This window comes from Amphibalanus amphitrite, unplaced genomic scaffold (genome assembly GCF_019059575.1).
Source record: "Amphibalanus amphitrite isolate SeventyFive unplaced genomic scaffold, NRLGWU_Aamphi_draft 000538F_arrow, whole genome shotgun sequence".
Classification (NCBI taxonomy): Eukaryota; Metazoa; Arthropoda; class Thecostraca; order Balanomorpha; family Balanidae; genus Amphibalanus; species Amphibalanus amphitrite.
The window spans coordinates 382,720-401,924 of NW_024882032.1; the positions used below are offsets into that span (position 1 = coordinate 382,720).

General features: G+C 48.2%; 1 protein-coding gene across 11 annotated transcripts in view; it reads right to left on the reverse strand.

Moving 5' to 3' along the window:
* The window catches only part of LOC122393496 (myoferlin-like), a 78,788-nt gene that overhangs the window by 43,081 nt on the left and 16,502 nt on the right, over window positions 1–19,205 (reverse strand). For all 11 annotated transcript variants that reach the window (XM_043389545.1, XM_043389553.1, XM_043389552.1 and 8 more), the window contains exons 2-24: window positions 19,016–19,124; window positions 16,840–16,951; window positions 15,980–16,127; window positions 15,455–15,666; window positions 14,863–15,008; window positions 14,182–14,376; window positions 13,552–13,699; window positions 12,937–13,113; window positions 12,309–12,427; window positions 11,716–11,816; window positions 11,012–11,187; window positions 10,554–10,672; window positions 10,302–10,367; window positions 9,906–10,024; window positions 6,787–6,889; window positions 6,407–6,528; window positions 5,817–6,012; window positions 5,140–5,299; window positions 4,617–4,756; window positions 4,068–4,222; window positions 2,512–2,698; window positions 1,783–1,935; window positions 1,408–1,482 (exon numbers count right to left, since the gene is read on the reverse strand). In XM_043389545.1, the coding sequence (XP_043245480.1) occupies window positions 1,408–1,482; window positions 1,783–1,935; window positions 2,512–2,698; window positions 4,068–4,222; window positions 4,617–4,756; window positions 5,140–5,299; window positions 5,817–6,012; window positions 6,407–6,528; window positions 6,787–6,889; window positions 9,906–10,024; window positions 10,302–10,367; window positions 10,554–10,672; window positions 11,012–11,187; window positions 11,716–11,816; window positions 12,309–12,427; window positions 12,937–13,113; window positions 13,552–13,699; window positions 14,182–14,376; window positions 14,863–15,008; window positions 15,455–15,666; window positions 15,980–16,127; window positions 16,840–16,930 (3,108 nt within the window). In that variant the 5' untranslated portion in view covers window positions 16,931–16,951; window positions 19,016–19,124. The remainder of the gene's footprint in view (window positions 1–1,407; window positions 1,483–1,782; window positions 1,936–2,511; window positions 2,699–4,067; window positions 4,223–4,616; window positions 4,757–5,139; window positions 5,300–5,816; window positions 6,013–6,406; window positions 6,529–6,786; window positions 6,890–9,905; window positions 10,025–10,301; window positions 10,368–10,553; window positions 10,673–11,011; window positions 11,188–11,715; window positions 11,817–12,308; window positions 12,428–12,936; window positions 13,114–13,551; window positions 13,700–14,181; window positions 14,377–14,862; window positions 15,009–15,454; window positions 15,667–15,979; window positions 16,128–16,839; window positions 16,952–19,015; window positions 19,125–19,205) is intronic.

Here is a 19,205-nt window from a genome sequence, read left to right on the forward strand (position 1 = left end):
GCACTACAACTCCAAAAACTAAGAAGCCACTCAACAATGATGGGCTACAGGGCTACATTAAGTTAACACTTATATATGGCGATAGTGAGACAATTCCAACACAGTCTTTTTTCCTTCACCGACGGCTTTTTAACGATCAGAACCTTAAAAGGATACTCACAAAACACACTGTAAGTAACGAGGAACTCTACAGAGTATTTCGCGATGAAAGCTTCTTTAAATGTCCATAAATTTGTCAAAATAAATCACAACAAACCAGCCCCTTCTCAACAAAATGTGCAATCATGGCGGCGGCGCTATGTTTATGTGGCGGCATCTAGGTAGTATACACAACAGTATATCAAATAAATACGTTTTTTAAGTGTGTATCAAGGTGAAAACAAAATTAAACAAATAAAAAATAAAACCAAAATCACGAAGTCTGAAAACTCGAACGAAAAACAAAACAAAAACTTGATCATATATGTTTTATTATACAATTCGTCAGAATCGCTACCTGCCGCAGCTGCGACAATTAAGAAGTGTTCGCTCATTTTCGATTGATGATGATGATGCGTACAAGTCGCAAAAGTACCCAATGACATTTCAAGCTTACCATGTTTTCTGCTTACGCTGCTAGCGATATCCATATCTTGAAAAGAGCCTAACATAAAATAGCAAGGAAAGTAGCAGATAGTTGTCCACAGAGATTCGGTTGACACGTGGGCATGAATTGAAAATAGATTAAATCAGTTTTGCTGATAAATGGATGGATTTTCTCTTTTTTTTGGAAGACAGTGCTAAAGTTAGTGTCACCTATTTTGTATGCTTTCTCAGGCTTTTGATATTGCAGCATCTATGGAGTGAATTTAACAGCAAGGTCAATCCCAGACAGATTCATCAATTCCCATAAGTCAAGCTTTTTTTCTGCTGGTAAGTGCTGGGAAGTATAGAGTATGTTGCAAATACTTCCTTCAAGTATGCATTAGAGTCACCAATTATTAATGATAATGTTCACACACATCAGCTTGCAAGATAACTTTACTCATAGAATGTAGTTAATATAATCATGTAAACTTTTTATAGGTGTGTAATCATGACCTAATTGACTGAGGTGCTTGCTGTTACTGTTAAAATTTGTGCCATAGGTGCTTGAAATGATTATATTCATTGAAAAGAAGGGAGTCATGATTGCCATGTTAATATTCATGCAATTTGAATTGTTCTCAAAATAGTGTAATCAATCATGCTTATTATAGCAATAGACTAAGACAATAACTAGATTGCTATTTTTGACGGGCCGGGCCGGGCTGGGCTTGGAATATTTGCCAAGAGCGGGCTACGGGCTGGGCCGGGCTCTGAACCCATGGGCCCGGGCCGGGCTGGGCTGGGGATTTTGGGGCCCGTGGCGAACACTGCTCCCCTCACCTTCCGTTCCCTAGCGTGGAACTTCATGCCGAACAGCGGAGCGTACTCCCAGCCCTCCTTGTCCGCCACGTTGTCCTAAAACCAAGAGAAAAGATCCGTTAGAAACACAGCATACACACACTGACACGTATCAGCCTGATGGGAGAATCAATAACGTCTATATATTCCCTCTTCATTCCTTCTTTTCAAATTGCAAACAAAATTTTCGAGCGTTCTGTTATACAAACAGCATATAAAAATGTTGATGCGCGCCGCGGTTATTACAAGATTTAATTGTTAAAAATAGCGTTGCAAGGTAAAATCACCACTGATAAAACAAACGAAAATAGCAACCATTTAATCACCCATCCCCCCTACGATCCTCAATTTACGTACCTCGGCGGCCACCTTGTGGACGAGAGTGCGGGGCCGGACCCAGCGCCGGCGGCGGCACAGGTGGTACAGCTTGTCCACCGGTCCGTACCCGCCCAGAGTAGCCTCGACGCAGTACTCCCAGCCCTCCTCGTCCACGGCGCGGTTCAGGTCCACCTGGGGATAAATAAGACAGTGATCAGTAGCCTCTACGCAGTACTACCAGCCCTCCTCGTCCACGGCGCGGTTCAGGTCAACCTGGGGATAACACAGGGGTCAGTAGCCTCTACGCAGTACCCCCTCCTCGTCCACGGCGCGGTTCAGGTCAACCTGGGGTCACAGAGGGGTCAGTAGCCTCTACGCAGTACTCCCAGCCCTCCTCGTCCATGGCGCGGTTCAGGTCAACCTGAGGTCACAGAGGGGTCAGAGGTTTGAGAGGTAAGAAGGAAACGAGGTCAGTTGACAGGCGAGAGGGTAAAAAAAAGTTTTATGTTAGATTAGAATGCAACATGCATGCCTTCTTTTTGTATTGTGTATTTGTTAGACTTGGAGCACCGACAAGAGGCGATGAAATAAAACTAGCGCATAAAAACTGCATACAAATAAAAACGGACAAAAATTGACAAACTGGACGAAAGGGAGGGAGAGAGGAGGCAAGGAGCCGGGAGGGAAAGAGACGGAGAAAAAGAAAAAGAGGCTCATTTTTCCTTGATTTCCATTCATGTTTATTTTTCTGCATTCTCCTCCTCTCACCGTCCAGGCGTCGTTCCACTCCCATCCTCGCGGGGCCGCGATCTCGTCCCTCGGCTGGCTGGGGTCACCTCTGACGTCACTCCACTGGGTCAGGGCCGGCATCCACCCTCCGGCCGGCAGGCGGTTCTCGTTTTCGAACACGTCCTCCAGGAACGTCGACCGGCCGGCGTCCGCTTCGTAAAACAGGCTGCGGCAGTAGACGCACATAACTCGGCGTGAGCTTCGCGCGCCGGCCGCCAGGGGCAGCACTAGTCGGAGGTGTGGTGAATAGAGCTGCCGGATTTATTGGAATGGAGCGCACGGTTGATGTTACGAAAAAGGACTCATCGGTCGAATTTCATAATTTTCCTTGCGTATTAGTCATTGTAGTTGAAATCTCACCTTTTTAATGACACATCAGTAAGTATTAAATACTTTTGACCATTTTGCTGCAGAAATTTGATCGCTAAATCGCACAGAGCTCATGGATTCAATGGCGTCGTAGCAGGGGCATACGGATTTACAGATTCTGGAAAGTATGGTGCGCAGTTTCTATCCGTTTGTTCGCATAGATATGTGCGCTTTATCCAGAAAGAACATAGCCACCCAAGGGGTCGGCAAGTCCGAGTTCCATTAGAGGAATATCGGTCCAATGATATGAAGGTGCCTGGTGCAAAGTGTCGACTATCGGTACTGAATGCCACTGTAGCCTCTACTGCAGGGTTATGTGCAGCTACTGATTGGCGGACCATTGACAGTGTGAACCGGGCCGGCCCGGCGCGGCGTTCGCCTTCATAAGAACGGGTGCTGCCACTAGCTGCCCATACCGCGGTGGTAGTTCGCGGTCCAGCCGCCAGGGGCAGCACTGTCGCGGGCGTGTGTTATGTGAGTCTACTGAAAGGCGGCCCAATGACAGCGTGCTCGACATCAATCAGGGGCGGGCGGCGACCGCGCGTGAGAACACGAACGGATGGGGAACGGCGCGAGTCACGAAGGTGGGGAGTCACGGGAGAGTCGCGGACGGGTCATGGACGGGTCATGCGCTGGAAGAACGAGTCACGGACGGAATAGAGATATGTGGGCACGCCGGCGCGCAATTGAAAGATTGGATTGGAGGAATAATTGCTGTCTGTGGTGATTAACTGATAACAGAAATGAATGATGAATACATACGCCCATTTACGTCGCCTGTTCACTTTCTGCGGTCATCATAGAGCAGTTTTATTCGTTGGTTTTTTCGTTGCTTATGATTATGAGCGCAAAAAAAGTTTCAAAACACCGTTTCATCTTATTCTGAAAAATTGTCTGTGGATCTGTCATAAATTGAGATGTGAACACCGATGGTGTGTCGTGCTACCCGACACACTGTGAAAGACTGACACCGACACTAAGTATAACGATTTTACATTTCGGAATACATCAACGGAGATCAACGCAGAGCAAAATACGCATTACGAACGAATCATCAGACACTAGACACTAGACAGTCGATATCGATTACCGATAGCTGAATATAGACACTGATCTCAAAGACATCAAAGCAGCCCGCCCCCTCCCCCCGTCAAGAGGTCACTGACCTTGGCTCGGGGTCGACGAACCAGTCCCCTGCGAAGCGCCAGCCGTCGGGCGCGCCAAAATTCTCGCGCGGCAGTAGCATGTCTCCTCCCGCGTCCGACCACTTGGGTCGGGTCATCGTGGGACCCTTGGTGACCCAGTGGCCGGCCACGCTCGCCTGGGGGTCAGCAGAGGTCAGAGAAGGTCACCAGAGATGCGAGGCGTCGCTAGCGATCAGAGGAGGCCACCAGAGGATAAATCTTATCTATCGTTACCGAAAGCACGACGTGCAAGATTCCAAAAACGCGTGCCCTAAGGTGTTTCATATTCGTATCAGTGTAGTAATATTTTCCCCGTATTCCCAGCCAGCGCACGTGTCTCTGTATATTTATTTTGTACAATACCGATTTGGTGTAATACCGTTTTCGCAAAATATTGCTTCGATAAAATGTCGCCTTTCGATAAAATGCTATTTCCGTAGAAACAGCATTTCCAAATAACAGATCCCCACTATCGTTACCGTAACTTGTCTTACGATCTTCGCACAATCGCACGCATGGCGATATCCGTACCTGATTTTCGTAGGTCTCGGCGTAGACGACCGTCTCGGCGTCGCGGTGGCCCTCGATCCACGCTTTGGACTCCTGCTCCTTGCCAAGCCAGAGCCGCACGCGCAGCAGCGCCGGGATGCGGCAGCTCTTGTTCTTGGTGCCTGGAAATCATAGATGGGCAAGGGTGTCAGCGACTGATATGACACTGATTAAAGGAGGCTCAATAAAGGGGCTGCATGAAAAATTCACTGGCATATTATACACTAGGTCTCGGAAAGAAATACATAATTGGTTTCGTTGGGCTTAGAGGAATCAAAAACTACGGGGAAAAACTTGAATTATTGATGGAAACTTGACGTAAATTTATTGTCTTTTTAGCGTTCTTTTTCCCTTCCTGGAAAGATGATGGCATGTATCGCAATGCAATTTTGCGAGCAGTGCCTTTACGAGTTACTTACTACTGGTGTCGTTCGTAACCTAAGCAAGCAAAAATCGCCCTTACGACTCACGCCCATCGATAAGGTCCACTCCCCGCCCGCCATACCTGGGAATTTGAGCTGTATGGTCTGCAGGCGGCCGCAGTCGGCGCCACTCTGCCGCTCGTCGCCAGCGAACAGAATCGTGTGCGCCGGGATACGGCAGTAGGCCAGCCGCTTCTTGCCGCTGAGCATCCAGATGATGATGTCCGGCATAGAGTTTTGGGGCTGAGGATAGGAGGAGGGTCATATAGTCATACGATGTTCGTAAGGTCAGGCCAATGATGTTTCATCTGAGATCTGAGATTCAAGTGTAATAAAACGACCAGAAGCAAATATTTGACTGAAGGGTCCAGGAATAAATGAAACTGCCATTTTAATTATTGGTATTTAGTGACGGATAAAACTGTGGATGAGGGAACTTACTGGGGAGCAATTTAAACGTAATCGGAATTTTAAAGTTAATAAATACGAGCCCACAAAGTTAGTCGACTAAAGGGACGGGGTGTCATTTTCAAAACGATCGAAGGTGTCTAACCTTTGCAACACAAATACCAAGAAATGTCAGTTTACCATTCCGGATCACTAGTTAAATCTACGCATCCCCCAAAGCTGAAAATACCTGTCTACCACCTAATAATAGGATACCTTAACGAGCATGTAGAAATAATAAAAAGGGAGCCCGTTAGAGAGAAATCCGAATAAAAAGCTGTTGCAATTTGCCCCTCCGCAAAAAACAACTCACCTCGACGGCCAGGTCCCTCAGCGTGGCGGCGTACATGTCCAGTTGTTCGGCGGCCTCCTCCAGATCAGTGGCCGTCTCCTTCAGCTCCAGCACGCCCTTGATGATGCTGTCCAGCCGCGCGCGCCGCTGGCCGAACAGCAGGTTATCCAGCAGGTTTGTCGACTGCACGTGCAGCTCCGGTGTGGGTAGAGGGATCCTGGGGGTGGAGAGAGAGGGAGGTGACGAGTGGTGGTGAGGGGGTCTCGGTAAGACAAGAGCCGAATCGATACAGGCAAGTTTCCTGTAAAATGAACAAATAGCCAAGATCTTGTTCTAACAACGCACGAAAAAAAAAACTACGTACCAAAAGTTGTATTTCTTATAGCCCTCTGAGCTCTAGTAAATACTGTTCCGTGACCTCGCTCTTGAAACAAAACAAAACACAACAAAACATTCGGTGAGCATTGAGCAATCGTATTTCCTGCAGAATCCACCAAGTTAGAAATCTACGGAAAACCGCACGAATGGAGGTCATATCCTGAGATTCATCCCCATTTTGAGCCATTCTGCGTCGCAGAATCTGCGAACGAGAGTTTGCCACTCTAACTCACCGGCAGTTGCGGAGGAGTTGGTCGCACACTCCGACAAACTCGATGGCCAGCTGCTCCTGGGTTTTTCCCGCCTGGATGCTGGTTCTCAGGAAGGAGAGGCTCTTCTCCAGCGTGCGGGCAGTCTGGAAAGATCGAGAAAAGGAGAAAGGTAGATGGCAAACGGGTGATTACTGGACTGACATCGCGCGTAAAACCTGAGAGTTAGATAATACTTCGCGCTATGACACACAAAACGTAAATGCCAGCTTACGTTACGTACTTAGTTAACAGGTAACAAACTCTGCTGGATGTAACGATGAGCTCTTGCTCACAGATTCCATATCCCCTCCCTCAGGTCCATCTCCCCCGATCCAACAGTCCTCCCCGTGTCCCTATCTAACCATGAGCAGCATGTTGAGCGTATGCAGCCGGTGAGAGATATCCTCCCACTGGCAGTGAACCGTCACACACGGCTTGGCGCCCTTCCACGGCAGGAAATAGTACCTGAGGGGCGCACACGGCGAGTTAAAGCTACAGACTAGTCAGCCAATGGTCATGGGCGAAATCTTCAAAGCGGTTATGGAGCATCACACACGACGAGTCAAAAAAGAGGTGTGCAGAGCCGGGAGATGAGCGGTAAATGAAATTTGCGATTATGGAAGTACGTAATCCGAATGCTTGGAACGAACAATACAACATAAAACCGTACACCTGCGGCTCATAAGTACTAACCAGTAAAACGCCTTTAGGGCGAAGAACGAGCGAGCGAGATAGTGAGCCCTGCACGTGCGGAAAGGCGAGAGGGTACTTCCAACGGGCTTGTGCAAAGCACCTTTCTAACCGGTCGCTAGCGGTGTGCCGAATTTGAACGCAATCAGCCCGGCCGTTCCTGAGATCTGGAAGCGGCATTCTGCACGTGCGCACGTGCAAACGGGGTCCAAACTGACTTTTGCACGGCACCCTACTAACTGGTCCCCAACCGTGTACCAAATTTGAGTGCAATCGGCCCAGCCGTTCTCGAGATCTGGAAGCGCCCCCTGCACGTGCGCACGTGCAGTAGCACCCTAACCGCAACACGTGGGAATGCATTGCCTGGTGGGTGCCTACCTGTATGCCAAGTTTCAGCGAAATCGCCCCAGTAATTACCGAGTTATTAAAATGGGAACAAATTTGACACCTCTTATTGTTGTATTTTGCACGTGCGCTGGGGGTGACCCACATGCATCGAGAGTATCTTATTTTTGGTAGAAGGGATGCTGCTACCCTACAAAAATCACCGCAAGTCAATCGCCCAAGCGGCTGCTGAGATATGAGCCTCTCAAAATCACTACTTTTGCAGGACAGCTTGAACACCCTTGACTTTTCACGTGGCACGTGCCACGACGGTCACTGAGGTGTATCAAAACTAGTCAATTACGGGGTAGAAGGGATGGGGCTACCCAGCAAAAAAGACCGCATGCCAATCGGTCCAGCGGTTGCTGAGATATAAGCCTCTCAAAAGCGTTACAGGCCGGGCCGGGCCGCGTATTCGCCAATAGTATTACACGAATCGGCCCACCAACTAGCGACATCTCTAGTGCGACGTCATAGCCATCCGACGTGACAATCATGCATTGAGGCCAGATTTGAGTTGAGACTTTTTTTAATTGTATATGGCAATTCAATTGACAGTGTGTCGTCGTAGCCGAGTGGTTAGAGTCTCGGTGTGAAGTGCGAAAGATCGATGGATCGATTCCTGCTTTAGCGGTTCTTTTCTAAGAAGTCGGTTTTAGACACGCATTTTCGGCCCCTAGGCCCTAAGTTCGTACGCCAATATCGTACGCCCAATAAATCTATGACAAGTATTCATCTGATTAAGGAATAAGTTGCAAAAGAACTGCAGTTGCAGTCTGTACCTGAAATACCAATTGTGTTGACGGTACTGTCGAATGTCGATACTGTCGATCCCCTGGTGGCAGAAATGTTAAAGTTATAGTTAGGGCATAGCTCCTATAGATGACGCCTTTGACGGCTGGAAGCTGATAATCTCGTCCCCTGATTACGCTAGCAGCTATGCCCAACTTTTTTGTGCATGGTGATTCTTACATGAAAACTATCTAATTGCATGCTAACCAGCGTGCGATTTTTAGCTTAGTTTTCGCTACTTTTAGGTACTTTACCTTGCCAAGTGCCACCTACTTTCAAAAGGTCAGCGCCACCCCTGTCATATCCAGCAGGAGCTGCGTGCTCGGTGCTATCACCCATTGGCAGTGAGAAATATTGATCAATGGTCATCGCCCAGCACCATTTGTCTTTCCATTGGCTACGTTCGCATAGTATGCACTATGCATTAGTGATGTCAATTGTCAATCACAGAAAATCAGAACACCGATACCAAACCAAATTCAAACAAAAACCATTGGAAAATACCGAAACCGAACCAATCGGTTGGACTGCAAATATTTCTCTTAGGTATGCAACATATTCATTTGAAGAATGCTTACCTCTGATTTCTTAGGTGCACGCCGTTGCAAATGTATCCAAAAAAAAAAAAACGCACAATGACAGATAACACGAAAACTGATGTCGCCGAGTGGATTCGAACCACTTACCTTTATATCACCATTCCCATACTCTAACCACTGCGCCACGGCGGCAACACGTATGCGGGAGTTTAAATGTCCTTAACTTAAAACTTAGCTTCAATAGACTCCTCCAAGGGCGAAGACCGAACGTATGACGCCACGCTGACGTCACTCAAGAGGCACGCTATTGGTCGGGCCGATTCGTGTAATGCTATTGGCGAATACGCGGCCGGGCCGGGCCGGGCCGGGCCGCTCATACTGAGATTTTTCCCTTATATTGAAAAGACTCGCTTCGCTCGCTGCGCTCGCTCGCTCGTAAACATTGGGAGCATCCAAGGTTCAACTTTAACTGAAAAAAAAAAACGATTTGATGATACACCGTTCCGTGCCTCTATCCTCAGGATACTGAAATCCTGCTCCTCCACGCCACAACCCCCATTCCGGGCCGGACAGGCATCTTTATCTCATGAGAGCTACTCTCTTGGAACGGCACCGCTGCTCCCGAGGGAGCGCACCCCGTAGCCGGGTGCAAAGAGTGCCTACCTTGGGGCTGGGTGGCCTGTCCTCTGGACGGGCTCAGCCCCGGCGACTCACTAGGGTGCCTGCCCAGACCAATGTCTCCCCCTATATCCTATCATCCTCTCGGCTCTGAAATGGTCTCATTGGACCAAAAGAGCCTAACCCAACAAAACAAACAAACAAATTTGATGATAAAGCCGAGCTTGTTTGTCCACAATCAAAAGATAATCCCCACTTTTTACAGCCCGGTTTGGTAGAAAATACATTAAAAAAATAGAAAATACATTAATAAACATGTTTAACGAATTGACCACGCAAAGAGCGCTATAAATTTTAAATACATATACGTTATTCAAGCATCGTGCTAAGGAGTATAATGATTATTCTTTATCGTTATTCAATTTCGTCCGTTTAAGCGCCGTCGCCGCCGTCCTCACTGGCATCCGTCGAACACAGCGTTGGTTGGCTGGGTGAAGGAAGGACTGGGCATCACAGAGTCCTCGAACTTGTTACCGAAGTTGCCCATCGACACCTCGAACTCTACCGGCTTGTCCACCTGAGGGCAGGAGAGGAAAATTGTGCCGTTATGTGAGTGATGAAATGTGACGTCGTAGATGACGTGAGGTGCGTCAGAAACACTTAAACTTTCGTTCGTCGAGTCATGTGTGAATCAAGAGCGAATTCAGCTGTGCTAACAAGTCGCGTGGGAAAGATTCAGCAACGAAAAATAAAACAGACTCGTGTTTGAAATCATATAGTGACGGTGAGACGAAAACGATGAACTAAATAAGCTGAGCTTCAAGCCATCAGATACATTTTTGCTTCGTTCTTACCTCTGAGACCATGGTGGCGTCCTCGAATGCGCAGTGCACCAGGTACTTCCTTCGCCGGAGATACGACTGAAATAAAAACACGAAAACATTCGTCAGACATCGCCCTTCACCAGCCAAACAGCAGTCATGAAACACAGCTAAGACAGCGCAAACCCAGAACATACAGATGTCGATTTCATGTCGCATTAACCATATGGAGCTGCGATTTTATAGACATAGACAATCATATAAAAACACCACGGAAATACGTACGTCGATTTTGAGTCCCTCCTCAAAGTCGAGCGGCTCGGAGGCCACGTTGGGATACTCGCCGACCGAGGTTCTCAGGGCCACCAGGCACCGGCCGCGGTACGCACACCCCTCGCCCTCGCCTGGGGAGGAGGGGTGGAGCGGGTCAGTGGGGGATCGTGGGGGGGGGGGTGTAGCACTCACTGGCTGATAGTAAGGGAAGAGACATGTGGGGCATGACCCGCATCGTCCTCAAATAGTAATATTGATTTTAATGAAAGGGCCAAGGGGCTATGACAACAGATCCGGTGTCATGACACTGTAGATCTAAGCTCACATAAATTATGGTAGCAAAAATATTCCTCTTTCACATCCCCCAGGCCCCAGCGAACCAATGAGATCACTTCACTGCGTTACCCCCCCCCCCCCCCATCCACACATACAACACACACTTCCCCACGTGCGGCAGCACCGTATCCTACCTTCATCCAGCATGTCCTGATCATCCTTCCCGAACACGCTGAACTCTCGGGTGCTGCCGTAGAAGTTGACGAAGCACGGGCCGAAGGTGGGCAGAAATCCGTCCTCCCCTGCCGCGCTGATGGAGGCGAGGGGGAGGTACGCCGTGCCGATGGAGTCCGAGTCACCCACTCTGTCCCTGTGAGGAGAGAGTGGGGGAGGTTAGAGGGAGTCCGAGTCACCCACTTGAGGGAAGAGGGGTTAGAGCGAGTCCCAGCGGAAAAGAGGGAGTATTGAGGCAGCGCGAGTCACTTACCTGAGCTACCTATGTTCTCCTGGTTATAATGGAGGCATTTATTCATTATTATACGAGACATCAGAAATGAATTCACTATGAGCGTTGTGAGAATATGGGGCATTAAAATCCAGCGCCTCATCTCTAACAGAGGAGGAGAGGGGATGGGATGACACCAGTAGCGGCGGAACACTTTCAATTTAGGGGGGGGGGGGCTGACGACTTTTGATCCCATTCTTTCCATGCAACGCCCATATGGCTAATGTTAAAATGCCAAAATCAAAGGGGGCACGGTGCCCCGGTGCCCTCCCCGTTCCGCCGCCTATGGATGAGACGATTTACAGCGACTTTCCCAGATGCAGTAAGGCAATGACATAATCTAAGAAGAATATAGCATCAATGGATCATGTGATATCTCACTAAATGTCTCACCAGTCCTTGAGCACCAGTTTGAGCTGGTTGGCGAAGGCGGGGAACTGGAAGCCGAGGTAGAGTCGCTGCTTGAACTCGGGGTGGTCCGACTTGTACACCACCTGGCAAAATAAAACACAGCGCACCCACCGGTGGTGTCAGGTTTCAGTGATAATTAAACACTTACCGTGTCTTTATTTTCAGATGAAAAAATATGCAGCGACACAAGTACAGGAGAAAATTGCTACAAAAACTATTGTACTTTTAATTATTCTACAAAAATGGCACGGCACACGGGAAATATTTTTAGAGGGAGCAATTTTGTAGGGCAAAGATTCTGAAAAGGAGGCATCATCTCGATGCAACTTCCCGCGTAATCTTGTCAAGTAAAATATGAAAAACGCAACATTGCCGCTGTCATCGCTGCAGCGTTCTTTAGTCAAACGGTATCATACACGTCCGAAAGCTGAAGCGAATGCAATAGGTAACAGAGATCCCACTACTGAAAACACGTGTGAAAAGCCGTACAGGATCGAAAAAAGAATAATCCAACTCGCCGGAAACCTAAAATTTATGATTGCGGCGACTCCGAGATCCGTGCACTATAATCTCACCGTGGTCTGGACTTCCTTCCCGGCGAAACTGAAGATGAGGAACGGATCGACCAGCTGTTTGCTGGAGGTCTCTCCGAAACCGAGAACCCGCTTCACCGTGCTCATGGCGCCCGTGTCCACTGGGGAAGGCAGAAACGAGAATTATACGGACGAAACAGTCAACCTAACATATTCAAGATACCTACTGTTGGCCAGGATTTTGGCAAAAGGGTCATAACATTCATCAATTGTTACGATAATTGATTATCATTCATCCTAAAAGGGATGAAACCCTGATGTTCGGCAAAAACTCAACGAAAATGAAAAAATACAAATGCATTGTTACTAAATAAGCAACTAAGCCTAAGCAAAGCTGAACACAAATATATCGCCACCTCTCTTGGCTCTTTCCCTCCTCTCTTCAGCTCCCTCCCTCTTTCTTCTCTTCCTCCTCCCTCCCTCCCTCCCTCCCTCACTCCCTCACTCACTCACTCACTCACTCACTCACTCACTTACTCACTCACTCACTCACTCACTCACTCACTCACTCACTCACTCACTCACTCACTCACTCACTCACTCACTCACTCACTCACTCACTCACTCACTCACTCACTCACTCACTCACTCCCCCACCCCTATCACTCACTCCGCGGCAGGTCCTCTGCCTGGAAGACGTTGAGCTCGAAGGCAGCCGGAGAGAGCCGTAGACCGGCCGGGAACAGCAGGTTACTCTCCACATCCTCTTCGCCAGTGTTGCCCGTCACCTTGAGGTCCGGACACTCGTCGTTTGGGCCCATGATGGCGATGCTGACCTTTAGAAAACCTGCCGGGAGAAGTGAGAGGGGTAGGTTAACAGTGTGTAGGTTATCAGGTGTGTAGGAGAAATAAGAGTGAAGGGTTATCTGGCTGTGGATTAGAGGAACGCTGACATCATTTTTTGTAGACCGTAGACAGACGTTTGCTCGTGAAATTTTGCGGGAATAAGAACAAAACTAACAGAAATTACCAATCGAACATGTTGACAGCCACGAGCGATGAATTGCGACATGACTACAAAACCGAGTAACCAATCTCACCCATATCGCCAGTCTAAGTTACAAACCACACCACAACACCACCTAGGTCGAGTTAGCCGAGTTACCACACTCCTCACTAACTCACCTATCTCACTACCATGAGTTACCAAACTCACTAACACAACCCCTGAATTACCATACCCCATTACCTCACGCCCCGAGTGACCAAACTCCTCTCAACTCACCCATGACTCCACTAGAGTCCTCATCCAGTGCGGTCAGTGCCAGCCACTTGTTGACGAAGGCGTGCAGCGGCTGATCGTACACGGCTCCCAGATCCAGTTTAAACACTCCGAGGACCACCTTGGAGCGTAGCATCCGAGAGTTGCATACCTGTGAAAGGATGGGGGGATAGTGTGAGAAGAAGAAGTCATAGCTGTGAGGGGGAAGTGAGGGGGAGGGAAGTTGGAGGCTAGATTTTTTTCAATGAATGAAAGTAAAACGTACATAGACGTATAACGTTCGAGGTAGAAAATGCAGAAAAGTTGAATGCCTGTTTATAATACGAAACTCTCTAGTCTAGTCTTTCTATGCATAGAGCCCGCCCCCATGATACATTAATTGCAATTAATTCCTCTCATTTCACCCCCCCCCCCCCTTTGTTTCAAGCCATCAGCCCTAATGCTGTTCGGTTCTCCTTATTTCCTGTACTTGTTACCCCAAACTTAGTCATATGATCACAAACACTTATCATACGATGACATCACGTACCCAGGTCTGATAATTGATAACCTTTTCCAGCAGTTGATCCCTATTCCGCTCATATCTCAACTTTTCCCGTTCACTCCCTATCCATCTCCCCCCCCCCCTCTCACCCTGAACTCCAGCGTCGTGTCCCACACTTCACTGGGCAGCTTCTTCAGGTAGTAGAAGAATATCTCGTCGAACCACGGGTTACTGGTGGCCTTCTGTACCCGGGTCGACTTGCCGTCATTACCCAGGGAGACGCGACAGGTGGGGTTCAGGTCGCCCCCGATCAGACCACGAGCCTCCACCACCTTGACGCGAATCTGGGGGGGGGGGGAGGAGAGAGATGAGATGAGAGGGCGGAAAGAGGGGTTGGAGAAAGCGGACAATCCGCACAGCAAAATGCGAGCTCGTCATTGTTAGACGAGATAATAACGAAAAATAAATTAACGTGATATTTTAATACGCGATACAGAATTATACATGTACGGCGCTTAAAATAAGACGAGCTTATCAAATACAGGTACTTCACAAGTTAAAATTGAATGCATACCAAAGCGCTAAAGTTTTGGACCATCAACGAAGTCATGGTAAATGAATATAGCAAGAAAAAGAATACAGCTGTGCGTAATTACACAACTGTGATAGGATGACAAAGCCCTCAGAATGATTACCACAGCGTGAATTTTGTTAAAAGTCCACTCTGCCTCACATTTCAATGGTCCTGTTCGTTGTCAACCAGGTCCCCTTTTTGACGTAATTTCCTGGCCCCCCTGTGACGTCATCTCCCGCCCCCTCTACCGTCTCACCTGGAACTTGGTCTCCTTATTGGGCAGCAGGTCCCGGCTGCGGGGCCCGACCCCGAGTCCCTCCAGGGCGGCGCTGTACTCAGCACCCTGGCCAAGCAGAATGTCACCGCTGGAGGTCGTCTGAACGGCCTCGTAACTGTTGAGAGCTGCGGGGAGGGAGGGGAGGTCATTGGAGGGCCAAAATATAGCTGAGGCCATATACATGGACTATGCCTGTAAGGGGACCCGCACTGCTGCCCATCAAATAAAAAAAAAAAAACATGATAATAACGGTGGTCACGATGATATACAAACTTCGTCTCCAGCTCAAAATTCCTTCTAGGCCCCGACCTGAATTTAGGTCTCGCGGTTTCTGTACTCAGACATTGCTGTAGCTTACGAGTTCTTAAATCATATTCCTTTCACTTCTGCCGCAATTTCGTGACCCCTTCCTAGTCTCCCTTCCTTTTCCCGTTATCCTTTATCACTCCGCCTTATGGTACACTCTTCCTTCTCCCTCTGGTTCCCTTTCCTCTCCTGGCCTTTCTAGCCCTCTCCCTCCCCTCCTCCCGTCCCGTCCCGTCCCGTCCCGTCCCGTCCCGTCCCGTCCCACCTTTGGTTCCGCCTCCCCCGGCCACATTAGCGGCCGATTTGCTGCCGGCCGGCGCGGGCTGCGGCGTTCGCGGCGCGGTGTACTCCATCCTGACGCGCAAAACTCCCGTGGTGGGCTGATCACTGCCGTCCACCAGAGGCAGTTCCAGCTCCTGGGAGTTCTGACCGCTGCTCATCAGGTTACGGAGCAGGATGGTGGTCTTGCCGAGAAGTCTGAAATGGAACGGGGGGGGGGGGTAGAAGGGGCGTTGTAGAGGGTTAAATAAGAGAAAGAAGAGTGGTAACGCTGAAGTGATGGATGGAGTTGATCTATCGGCAAGGTTAGCGCTATGCATGGAACACCGTCACAAGAGCTAGGAGCAAACACAATGCATACATCCATTCAGCATGTCTTGTTAAACTACGCATTTATCGTCTAAGTCTGCTTTCATCTATCTCTTACGCCTCTCCTAAAGCTTCATTATCGTCCTCTGACTGCTACTATAATCCTGATTCATCCCATCAGTTCGTGTTCTTTTTTACGTACCTGTTCCTTCCGACGGTGTCATGGTCTTTGACGAGCAGCTCGAGTTTCTCGTCCGGTGAAGGCGGTTTGCCGGTGAGCTCCCATTCGAGTTTCTCGTCCCACTCCGGGTTGAGGTCGCCCTTCTTCACAGAGGTCTTCTGCTTGACACCTGTTAATTGAAGAGGTAATGAAGTGTAAGAAGTGATATGCCAGATTGAGGACGGCTTTGCAAAAGGAAGGGTCAGGGGCCAGGGCATTGTTAAATATTGCAGATCAGCATAAGACTCCTGAGATGAACTGGAACGCAGTGATCATAAGGAATCATAAGGAAGTCACTTGGGTACGATATTTTTCTATTTCGATATCGTTAACCTATTATAGCTAGACATATGGACATTCATTTGCATTTCTGACGCTCAGGCGCGGATACAAGGGGGGGGGGCCATGGGGGCCATGGCCCCCCCTTGGCCGATTTTTTTATTTTTTTCAAAAATAAAATAAAAAGTTAAAAAGCTGAAAAGGGGGCCTCCTGAAAATAAAGTGGCCGAAATCCGATGAGTTTTTTTATAACCTACCCACTTAGTTATTTCTCGTTCGTTCATTTATTTCATAATTCGTTTATTCATGTTGAGATGTTGCCTGAACAGCTAGATAAGCTCAATAGACGCAGTTTTTTTTTGGGGGGGGGGGCCAACAAGTGGGAAGATGGGGCCTCCAACAGGTGGGATTATGGGGGCCTCCTGGTTTCTAATGGCCCCTCCCTTGGAGATTTTCTGGATCCGCCCCTGCTGACGCTCATTGATATCCTCTCACCTTGGAAAACTGTGGTGGGATACGGACACTCGTTTGCATTTGTAACAACCTTGCTGTTATTCTCTCACCTTGAAATACTGTGGTAACATAGGGGTCACTCTTGCCCAGACTCTCGATGTTGGGTAGGTTGGAAGCGTTGACGATATGGGCCCTCAACATGTTGAAGGCTTACACTTTGCCCTGTAAAAAAGCAAATACCGTCACATAATAGCATTCGTTCCAGCAATGTGGCAGCATGATTCATAGGCGTTACAGGTTTGCGATTCACAGACAGGTTTTGCATTTCAGCAAGCAAATACCCGCGCCCGAACTGAGCAAATAGTGACAATGGCACTATTTGCCATTTGAGCACAATCGGCCCAGCCGTTCTCGAGATCTGGGAGCGGCACCCTGCACGAACTAAAACTGTGACAATGGCACGTGTTCGAACCCACATAAAAGCTCCATGACTGACTGCATTCCTGGTTGAAAGTGAATACACGACTTCCATAAAAAAAACATATCGCATATGTGCACTGCCAAAACTGGCATAACATGACAAGACTGAATGGAGTGACCATATTCAAGACCGACGGGAGCATTTAGGGCGGGTGGATGACGCCTTAAAGACCTTACAACCGTCTTCCAGACCCACGCTGTTGCCTCACATTCAAGGTGATTTACGGCAAACAAAATATACATGTGTGCTATACACATAGCACCAGCCAAGGCCACGAAACGGCAATAACATGTATAAGCACACTTTGCACCAGACATCCCACGCCGCAACTCAGCAGCAAAGGATTGTTTGTCAAAATTGTATGCTGGCAAAACGTCCTAAATGCAGGCGCAAGATGAATGATAAGCCAAGATAATGTCTAAGTATAGTAGGGGTTCAGCAGCAATGCGGATTCCGTGCCAATATAGGAAGCACAACCGGCAAGACGAAATCATTAGATAGTTCTCCTTACACACGCCACGGTGAACAAACGTGGCCGGCATTCATCTCACATTTACAAGCATAGGCGGCGGAACAGGGGGGGGGGGGCACCGGGGCACCGTGCTCCCCTTTCATTTTGGCATTTTAACATTAGCCCTATGGGCGTTGCATGGAAAGAATGGGAGTGGGACCAAAAGTCGGCAGTGCCCCCCTCCCCTTAATTGAAGGTGTTCCGCCGCCACTGTTCAAAAGTGCCTTCGTGACCTCCATGTCACAGATATGGGCGTCGCGTGACACTCACAGATAAAAAAAAAAAACACTCAATGTCAGGAAATGTGCTCAGTTTAGATAGCAAAGTTGGAAGGAAAACCTAGCCGCAGCCAAGTTAGGTGAGGTATGGTTTTGAAGGTTACGACAGAAATGTGCAGTGACAGAGGACAGGAAGACAGAAACGGGCGCTGATCTTGTTAGGGTTGAAGGTTGTGGAAACTTGACAGGGAAAATGGTTTCTGGCGGTCAACTTTGTGGACGAGAGAGCTGCGACCCAAGCGATCGCTGAGTTCCCATCGGGCTCGATTTATTTAGATCATACAAATAAATCGAGATAAATAAAATACAAATATCCCATCGGATCAAAACAAAGGCAAATAACTTCATATTCATTGCTTGCAAAATAAAAAAGGGTTGGGGTGTGGCCTTTCACGTTTTTTAACGTGACTTAGCATAGCATAAGGTGTTTGAGAATTGAGGCTAAACAAAACGATTTTACCCGGCTAATCAAGGACAATTGACTGTACTGAAGAAACCGTTTGCGAGGCAAGTGTTCGAAAAAGATCGACACCGTTCTCGAAATGCACGAAGATGTCTATCAACTGATGTCGCTTGGAGCCGTTAGGTGTTAATCTACGATAGTACTTGCATTTCTCATGAAGGTCGAATGCACCAAAGCTGGTTGCGTAAAAGCATCACAGGAACAGCGATGTAACATGTTTATCAAAGGGCTCAATGATAAACCCCTTGACACAAGAACTAATCAAGAGGCGACACTCTTGTTGATTTAACCAACCGATAAGCTATCGATTCATTGATATCCTACAAGCTACAACAGTGTCACTATGTGTATCAAGAGGGTGCGACGTGTAACGTTGGCATCAAAAGGAATAAAATGAACAGCTGCACCACAACATGCAGTACAACTATGCATTGATAGCAATGTATGTATATTGTGAAAAAGAGCGTGTTTATTCGAAGCAGACATCTGATCATTCATGCTTGCTGCAAGACGTTAAAACCCATTGCAATGCACTCCAATCATGTGACTTTACCTGGAAGGGCAGTCTCTCGGAGAATAATTCAGACGCCCGAGGCCATCAAAGGTCGAGGTTGATCACGTGATCCGTGACGTCACGCCCTGAGAGCCGTGCCCGGGATTTCCTGTAACGAATAGAGAACGAATGTCAAGGTCATGGTCCTTAGTCACTGAGCGGATCATTGCTGAGAGTCTGATTAATTCCG